The 9,712-nt window shown below is 32.9% G+C and overlaps 1 protein-coding gene across 1 annotated transcript; it reads right to left on the reverse strand.

Annotated features, from left to right (window-relative positions):
* Window positions 1-1,725: 1,725 nt before the first annotated feature.
* LOC135197788 (uncharacterized) lies at window positions 1,726-9,266 on the reverse strand. Its single transcript, XM_064224901.1, has 5 exons — window positions 9,111-9,266; window positions 7,470-7,601; window positions 5,557-5,784; window positions 4,030-4,131; window positions 1,726-2,257 (listed from the first exon to the last, which is right to left on the reverse strand). The coding sequence occupies exons 1-5, from the start codon at window positions 9,229-9,231 to the stop codon at window positions 2,070-2,072; spliced, it is 771 nt and encodes a 256-aa protein (XP_064080971.1). The 5' UTR covers window positions 9,232-9,266; the 3' UTR covers window positions 1,726-2,069.
* Window positions 9,267-9,712: the final 446 nt, after the last annotated feature.

Raw genomic sequence — 9,712 nt, forward strand, 5'->3', positions numbered from 1 at the left:
GGAAGCGGTCTAGACCTGGGAGCGAAACAGAGCCGATCAGAACGCACCCTCCACTGCACTGGGAACACTAAATTCACTTCTTACCTTATAAGAGCTCGCATTTTTGAGCTACATCCAATTATCTTCAAATTTATTAATTTGTAGATTCTGTAGAGTAAGAAGGAGATGAGGATGCAAAAACTACTATTACTGTTAATACTCTAACTGCTCGTTAGCAAGAGAGCTATTAAAGCTTCTAAAGGAAGAGTAAAAAGTTATATGCTTTCCTGACTTCCTAAAGTAGGAAGTTAGAGTTTTATATTTCCTCAATAAAGTTCTAACACTTATTTAATGAATAAATATTAATATTTCACTTTTTTGCAAACTAAATCAGTGTCTACCGAAAAGTTCGGTAGTTACACGTAAACAATTCTTCGAAATTTTAGAAGCCAACGTTATTAAAACCAATTAATATGCGTATGCCGAACCAAAGACCCAGTACTTCCCTGAAAAAGATAGCCCAGAAGATCGATGGCGATGAAATCCAAAAATCAAGTCAGGAGGAACTGCAAACGTTGTTTACATTCCAAGCGACAGAGAAAATATGATAGAAAACAGGAATGGTTCCTAATCCTGCCACCCAGGGCAGGACGGTAGATCACCTGACCTACCTGCAGCGTGTGCCGCAAAATTTGAATTTCTGTCGGGGACGACGGAGTCTTAGCTATGAATATATCTGACAGGTAAGTTGACTGTATGAAATGTTAATTATCAGGGTTCATCTTACTTACAACATTCTCAGTTTCAATTCTCATAGCTCTTGATTCAGAATATTGTTCAACATTTAATTTTATTTGTAATGATGGACAGTAGAAGATTGCAAGGTGATGCACTAGCATCTAAATCACAGCGGTAGAGCATCGCATCACATATAATATGATGAGATAAAAAAAAAAATCTATCACAGAGCAACAAATGATGAACTGAACCCACTGCTTCAGGTTTGCACTTTGGAAAGAACCTAGATAAATGTAATGCAATACTCCTAACAACTTACAGGTTGTCTGGTGAGATGAATCTAGAGAAATGAGTCTTGACTTAAGAGGATATCACCACAATTTTCCCTTTGCTTGGTCCTATCAGTCCCTGATCCTCAAAGTTTAGATGGTTATCATGAATCATATTTATTTTTGTTGTAGCTGTTGCATAACTGTGGCCAACCTTAACAGTCCAAGGATAGAAAACACTAGAAAAGTTGCAGGAAGGATAAAAATCTGGCATTTCAAAATCTCAATCATTAATGACACAAATCCTACTTAAAGAGACAAACAGACTAAAAAAATCTGACATATTCAACATCACATGCCTTGCCTTGCTTTAACAATATTTTGAGAATAGAGCATTACAAAAGTTATCTGGCCACACACCCATTATATATGTATGTTTCCTTGTGATACAAATAACATGCATCAATGCATTTGCTACATGCTCAGACCAATAAAGATGCAAATCACATTGGTGGAAGAAGAAATACCAGTATACATTAAGTGACCAAAGGTTAAAACAATGTAATGAATATGGCAGTGAAAAATTTCTGAAATGTTCAAATATAATCAGAGAACATTACAGTAAATTCTGATTGCATCTCAGCTGCATTTCTTTGTCTACACTGGTTAATATTTGAAGACCACTTTTGCCTTCCCTGCTTTCGGTTCTTTCTTGACAGCTTGATAAATAAAACAATAATCACACATACATTTTCTATTATGAATGGGTGTTCTGAAGTAAATTTATCGTCACGGACAAGAGCTTCTTTACAATTATTTACATTTATAGTGTCAAAATAAAATAAAACAAATTTCAAATATAAATTATGCCTTATTGCCTGACATGATGGTATGGCGACAGTGTTCAGGTTAACCGAAAAATAATTTCAGGCCTCTTGCATCAGTTAATATAAAACTTCAACATAGGAAATCAAAATATAGTACTGTACCACTATATGAAACCAATATCAAATGTTTAACACTTCAAACTTGCTTGAAGATATCCAACAAACACTAACAATCAGAAGCACTGCCACGATGATATTATGTCCATCCTTGCTCATACCAATTTCTGCTCTTGTTGCTTAGGTCTCGATCATCTTCAAATTCATAATTTATTCTTGCTCGTGTGGTGTCTAAAAATGCTGAAATATCTGCTTGAGTAACTGCCTTCTCCTCCTCGGCCTTCATTTTCATCTTCTTTTGTGATAATGATGACGTGACTTCTTTATCTGTGTTGAGAAGTATTACCATTACCTTTCATAAGTTTACTAAGCATTGGCATGCTTACATCTAATTTTGGTAAAAACTGAGGGAACTGATTCAATCTGACTTCGAATAGAGTTTATTCTGTTACTTTTCTGTCACTATTTTTTCTTATTTTGTATAAAATCTGACAAGGAAATAGCAAAAAACAAACATAATTGGTCAATAACAATGCTCAAATGGCTCCAGTGTATCACTTCTCCTAAAAAAAAAAAAAAAAAAAAAAAAAAAAAAAAAAGAATTGCAGCTAACTTCATTTTCCACTTCAACAAATCAAATATTGAACCCTAACCAGATTTTGATTTGTGTTGCTCCAAAATTATGTCAAGATGTGACAGACACAAATTTACTGTCCTGGGGAGATCATTTTCACTAACACTGCCCGAGTACATAAACCCTAAGCTATATGAAATGTGTGTGGGGAGCAATTCAATTTACAGAGTACCCCATGATAAACACTTAAAATATATGCAATAATTTTCAGCGTGAACATACATTCATAACAAGAGGATAGTCAGGAAAATGACCATTTCATTTATTGTAAAATACTTAAGCAGACACATTATATATGGCCTTATCCTGTATGAAACACACCCAGGGCACCAAAGTCGAGATATTTGAAAGAAAATACTCTGCTGCATATATGCCAGCTGACTCCATCATGCTGCAAGATGAGGCTACCACCCATTCTTCTGTGCACCTTCATTAGCTGTAGATGCACTGCCCACACTTACACTGATTTTGTGCTGTGTTATGCATAGTGACCCACTTTTTGTCAATCAATTTGGAGTTGTTTCAGCCCTTTTCATGCAATGCCCAGTGGTCAGTGACCTATTAACTACTCTAACCACCTGATGGTGACTCAATAAAGATCAATAAGCTCATAAAAATCTACAAGTAATAAAAAATCTTATTCCTTATGATAACTCTGCTTATTCTGAGCTACTTACCCATACCAAGGTAAATATGACAACTTACAAAATTGCTATTATTGTAAAAATATATCCATAATCAATTAAAGATCAATATACTGCTACTATGATTAATAAAACAGAATGCAGAAATATAATCAATAAAAGAATAATTTCTAATATAAAGTCACTCTCAAGAACAAGCAAATAAAAAATCTACTTACTGTGAGACCTACTGAAATACATAAGGTGGGATAGGAAATTAACAGGCAATCTTGCTTTACAGAATCAATGCTAATGACTGGAATGGAGGCTGTGACCTAAGTGCTTCAGAGAATGAGCAATGAGTAGTTTCTGATACAACAACTGTAATGGACGACGTATGAGAAACCTCAAATAACTGAATGGACTTGATCGATCAATCTTCTTGGAGCAACCACAACTATAATCTAGCTTTAATCATCAATCAAAATGTCTCTAATATGATAGGTTAAGGAAAAAATCAAATTACTAATTACAATTTCAATTACTTCAAGTACCTTGCAAAAATGTAAGTACTATGGAAAATTAAGCTGTTTTATACTTAAAGAGACAACAGACGCAAAACATGACCATGGGATAATCTTACTGTTTGTGGTCCTTCAACATAGCAGTCTGCACTAGAAATTATCAATCACTATTTACAACATTGATTACTTCATCAATACATTACCCAGTCATTTCTGGATAAGCCAAAAGAATATACTAAACTTACTTCTTTCCTAGTTAATCATAACATAAATTTAGGGAAATATTAAACATCAGGAAAAAAAAATGAATATCCTTACCTTCCTCACTCATATACTGACATTCTTCTTCACTGTCATCTATTGCCTCATCTTTAACTTTTTGCCTCTTTTTCCCTTTGATGGCAGATACTCCCCCAGAATCTGCAATGCGGTAACAATAATTACAAGACTGGATTTACTTACAACAAAAATACTGTAAAGATAAATTTTATTTTAACATGATGATTTACTGTAAGAAGCCTAACCAAATCAAATTTGTCTTTACAGTATTGTTTCTCTTCCCTTCATTCTCCTGAACTAAAATCTAAGTGTTCAAAAACAAAGATTTTTACATATTATGGAACATGACTTAGAGTTAAATACTTAAAAAATTACTGTGATGTACCATTACCAAAAATAAAAAAATTAATATCCAAATATCTACATACAACAGTTTTTCCAGATTTGTAAGACAACTCTAAACAAGGCTGCTTTAAGCCTTTAACTACAACATTCATATACTATAATCCTAAAACATAAAATATACTACATCTGAGAACAAATTATATTAAACAAAATGATACAAGTATCAATCAGAAATAGAACTTGCAAACATATACAGTAGTATAGCATTCCCATTTCCCTATGTATCAGTGTGGGGCTCAAATTGAAATCATCTGAAACACAACTTTGAAAGTTTTCAGTAATCTGGCATATCTTAACACTTGAGAATGTAACCCAATCCTCAAACCATTCTACTAAATGATTTAGTGATTTATAAAGGTCCCGATAAATTAGGATTACAAAGGTAAACAGGGTTTCTGAAAATATGGCATACAACTGTAATAATTCATGTGAAGAATCAAGGGAGGCAATTATCAATTATATTAATAATACATACTGTGTATAAAAAGATTTGCGTTATTAAGTACATATATGGAAATGCGCATCCTATGGTGCAGGGTTTTAGGCCTTTCACTAAAGGAATCTATGATTAGAAGACTGACTTTTAACATTTCCATTATTTCAAGATTTGCTCCTTAATATATTTCACTGTTTTATGACAGCTGGTCCCTTAAGGATAGTTGAGATCATATTAAGCAATTTGTGATCTGTATAATTTATTTCCTCCCTTATACTGAAAAATTACCTCCATTGTGAATAAAAATTTATGACTGACACATCTTTTGACCTGAGAACCAAATGTGATCTTGTTGATCACAACGATGTACTTTTCTTGGCTGTACAATATCAAGATAGGCATGTCAAAGTGGTATATTTGAAGACTAGCCGGCAAACTAAGACTGTGGCACCATCAATGCCTAGAGTGCTGAAGCAGAGATGTATCTACCTGAGCTACTAGCAATCAATACTGTATGCTGCAAGGGATATCAGTGCTGTTGAAAGTATGAGAAACACACATTTATGAATTTTATCTTTGGCAGTGAATATGCACACATATATAGGTCAAGGATCTACCAATGCTAACAAGTTCTAAAATTGACCCTACAAATTAAATAATCCTACAGAGCAAAATAACCAGATAGGAGGCAATAAATGAGTAATGAACGGTCAACTAGATCATACCTGCTACCTGAAGACCATTCACATCAGCAACGGTAACATCACTTTCTGTCTTCATTTTATTTTTCTTTAATTTGCCATTTGTTTCACTGGATTTCTTACTCATTTTCTTCTTTTTCAAGATGTTACCTACTGAAGATTCTGACTCTGCACTGCCTGAGGTCTCCACTGATGACACTTTTTTAAACTTTTTATTCCTGACCTTTTGAGATGTTCTGAATGAATCTTCACCTGAAATTTATCCAATTTTTTATATTAGCAACTTTGTAAAGATTTAGAGGACATCAAATAATAAAATATTCACTATCACAGAAGAACAATAATCTATGTGGACTCAACCTACCCAACACAATTCAAAGAATATACACAATTCAAAGAATATTCATAAAAAAATGCCAAGCAATTTATGACTTACCTTATATACATATAAAATTCCACAATTATATATCTTATGGAAAAATATATAAATTGAAAAACATTTTTAGACTGAAATTCGGATTAGTTATATTCTTTTTTTGTTACACAAACTTCCCAATTTTGGTTATGGAAGAATAATTATATGCATTTTATCCTAAATATTTTATCATGTTTATTATTTTCATCTCATAACACAATTAGTTTTCAGGAAACATTAGTAAAAAGAGAATACATTATTACAACACTTTTTCATTGTCAACTCGACTTTAGCTTTAAAGAACTGTCCTGTGTTATGGAAAAGCTAACACTCAGTAAAACAAGGAGTAAATAAGCATGGTGCATCTTTTATAATCAATCTGTCTAAATCTTGTTTCTTTCAGGGGAATGGATAATCAGCCAAATAAAACCAGCTACTTCTCCTCCTACCATTATTCTTCAGAATAATTATAAAACTTACACATCTTTCTGATCACAACAATATACTTTTCTTGGCTAGACAATATCAAGATAGGTATCTCAGTATGTGATGTGCCTGATAACTTGGTGGCAAACTAAAATTGTGCCTCCATCAATGCATACAGTGCTGGGGCAGAGCTGTTTCTATGTACCTGAGCTACCAGTGAGTTAATGTTCTTCTAATGAAAATACTAGTAGAAACTGAGAAATGATGAGCAACCCCTGTATAGTGCATGTGACATTTGAATAAAAATATTGTAATTATGTATACTTTAAAATTAGGACAGCCTTGAACTGTTGCTCGTATTCTATGGGTTAATTGCTACAATTTGATCTTCCCAAAGCCAAAGGAATTAATCTCACCTTGCCCTACAACTCTCTGCCACACCAGACATGAACACTCAATGTAATTCTCAGTTTTACAGAAACTGCTTTTCTTCTTAGTTATTATCAAGTACAAATTGTCTAGCTTCCATTTCAAAAATGCACCCTTCTATATTTAATAATGATTAATTATAGTTATCTTATGCTTTCTCCTACATTTTTTAACAATTACAAGTTTATACACAATACCATCCTCCCAGCAATTATGCGCCTTTTCCATCAAAACAAAAGAATGAAAACTGTTTTTAATTAAAAAAATGTCGCTAAGTAAATGAAACCGATGTTGGTCTCATATAAAAGAAGCCCCTCCAATATTTCTCCCAAGGGCTTCACCATTCAGTACTTTACCAGGCATTCTTCCCCCTTAGAATTTTGTTGTAGAACTAAAATTTCCCTTCAGAATATGCCTCCAAAGTTTTAAAATAAACAAAGTATGACCAGCTACTTTTAAACCTCATACTATTACTACCATTAGGAAACTACAAATAACAGCTGTAATGCATAACAAAAAATTTTCCTTCAAAGAACAAATTCCCATACAACTTTCAACATAATAGTTTTGGGATATTGAAATAAATCCATGAGACCAACCTTGCATATACTATCTTAGTAAATCAGAGTGAAAAATCAAAACATCCGCATAAGATTTAAAAACATACCTGATCCTTGATAGCTAATGGGATGGTCACCTTCTTCTCCAAAATAAATGTGTGTTGGTTGACTGCTATCAAGAGGCAATTTCTTATTCCTTTTTTTACTTTTAGTAAAGGCTACAGGTTGTGGTTCTTCATCTGTCAAAATAATGTTTACTTAGCCGGAATAAATGAAAATCTTCAGGTAATAATGTAAAATAAAGAGGTCTAAAAAGCTAACAGCAATCTTGATTTCCTCTAACAGAAACTTGTACATCTTAATTCATGTGATATTTCTGATTTTGGAAATATATCTTGCAAGCTTTAACTCAAGTTCATGTCATTTTTAATTTTTCCTTATCCTGTTATTTGAAGAGAAAAGTTATAGAATTGAAACATAAATATTATATCATAAACAATGCTATCTCAGGCTGACAGGAATTATTTTCACACGCTAACTACAAAACCTATGAAAATAATGTCACCAGTTTAGCAGATTCAACCAATTATGTTGTCAAAATTGACAAAATAATTTCTATCTGTATAAGACATGCCAAGAGGAAGATATGGCTGGGACATTAAAAGGAAAAAGGGTGAATTCAAAAACTCTGATGAACATTAAAAATATATTAACATAATGGGTATAATCTTGCTGTTTAAAATAAATCTCAGAAATTTACCAAACATCCTAGAGGCAAAAGGTTATATTTTTTCATAAGCCTATCCTAACATTCAGGAAGATTATCATTGCCAGACAGTAATCAGAAATCCTGTATATGACCTCTGAATGAAGCATATAAATTTACGCTTCATTAAAAGTTCCTTACTGGACAAATTGGTTGTGTACTCTGCCTACAAATCTGGTAGGCAGACAAAATACACAGTCAAAGCACTCGGAATGTGATTTGCTATGGAAATATGGAAATTACCCAGTATACATTTATGAAAGGATAATGAAAAACTACTGCGTAATCATTTCACCAAGTCATAATATGGAGAAATAAGTTGTTGACTAACTACAAAAACACACTATGCTTTGAAACATTACTTACTGAGGCATATTTGCACAGAATGTTGTTTATGAAATAGGTAGTCAGGAAAAAACAAATGACCTAACAGCCCTACCCCATTAGCATATCAAAATGAAAATTGTATGTAAACAAAACCCAGACTTGCTAATAAGCATGTAAACTGGATGTTTATTAAGACAGCTGCTTACTGGCAACTGATTGTCTCTATATCAAACACTTCAGATTTTTGTTGTAAAGGGGGAAAAAACATGAAAAACCTCTCATCAGAGTGAAAACAAAGGTAGATGAAATGAACTGGTAATGCTAATGCAAATTTAAGAGAAATATCTAAGATAATTAAAAAATTCTGAACAAATTAAAACAGGTCTGCTTGAACTGACAAACATATAAAATTCATTTTACTCCTATCAGAGTGCTTTGGAGGCCACATGTGAAAACATTATGCTGAGCCCATCTTTATCCATTTTTGAACAACTAAAAAAAAAGACCTGGTGGACATTTAAGGCTACTGTAATAACAATGGGTGGTATAAAAAGAAACAAGTTTCAGTAGAGTAAAAATATTGCTTCTTTCTGCAGGCAGTATTCAATTACATATATAACTTTTAACACTGAAAATGTCACTCTTCAAACCTTACCCAGATTTTCATGTTGCTCAGCACTACCTCCTTGGTACTCATTATGTGAATGGGAATCCCAAGTTTGTGAATGGGAATTCCAAGTTTGCTCCCTTCCTTGCTGAACAAAATCTTGTTCCATTTCCACACCTGCAAAATAGAGGAAACTAAATGGAAAAATAAACAAAAGCATTTTTGTTATAGAAAGGGAAAAGAAGTTTACTTTGTCAGTAAGGGGGGAAAAATGGGTTGCAATTCAAGGCAACAGGTTTGTGAACTGGTTTGTGCAAAAAAATGTCTAACATTTCCTTATTTAAAAGTACTATTCTTTTATTAATTTATTTATTATTTTTTTGTTAAGTTTGTTTCATTAAAGTTGGTTCTTCTCTTTTTCCTGTTGTAGGAGTCTTTTGTAAATCTTGAAACGGGCATGGCACTGATTGCAAGAATTTATAGTATTTTCCTTAACCAAATGTCATTTTATGTTGGAAACCTATCACGCAGTTTAGCAAGGATTCTCCCCCTTCTATGGCTGGATCTAAAATTTCTTTTGATTGGATCATAAACAATGTAATGTAAGCTGGATTCTATTTAAAGTGGTTGTATACTTTTATAAAGATATT

The sequence above is a fragment of the Macrobrachium nipponense genome, chromosome 21 (assembly GCF_015104395.2).
Source record: "Macrobrachium nipponense isolate FS-2020 chromosome 21, ASM1510439v2, whole genome shotgun sequence".
Taxonomy (NCBI): Eukaryota; Metazoa; Arthropoda; class Malacostraca; order Decapoda; family Palaemonidae; genus Macrobrachium; species Macrobrachium nipponense.

What these genes read in the sequence shown, in the direction of transcription:
- LOC135197788 (XM_064224901.1), bottom strand. Translation starts at nt 9,231, where the DNA reads ATGGAACAAGATTTTGTTCAGCAAGGAAGGGAGCAAACTTGGAATTCC. An exon ending in CATTAGCTATCAAGGATCAG is followed by an intron (nt 5,785 to 7,469) that starts GTATGTTTTTAA and finishes GATAAATTTCAG; the next exon opens with GTGAAGATTCATTCAGAACA. An exon ending in GAATGGTCTTCAGGTAGCAG is followed by an intron (nt 4,132 to 5,556) that starts GTATGATCTAGT and finishes ACCGCATTGCAG; the next exon opens with ATTCTGGGGGAGTATCTGCC.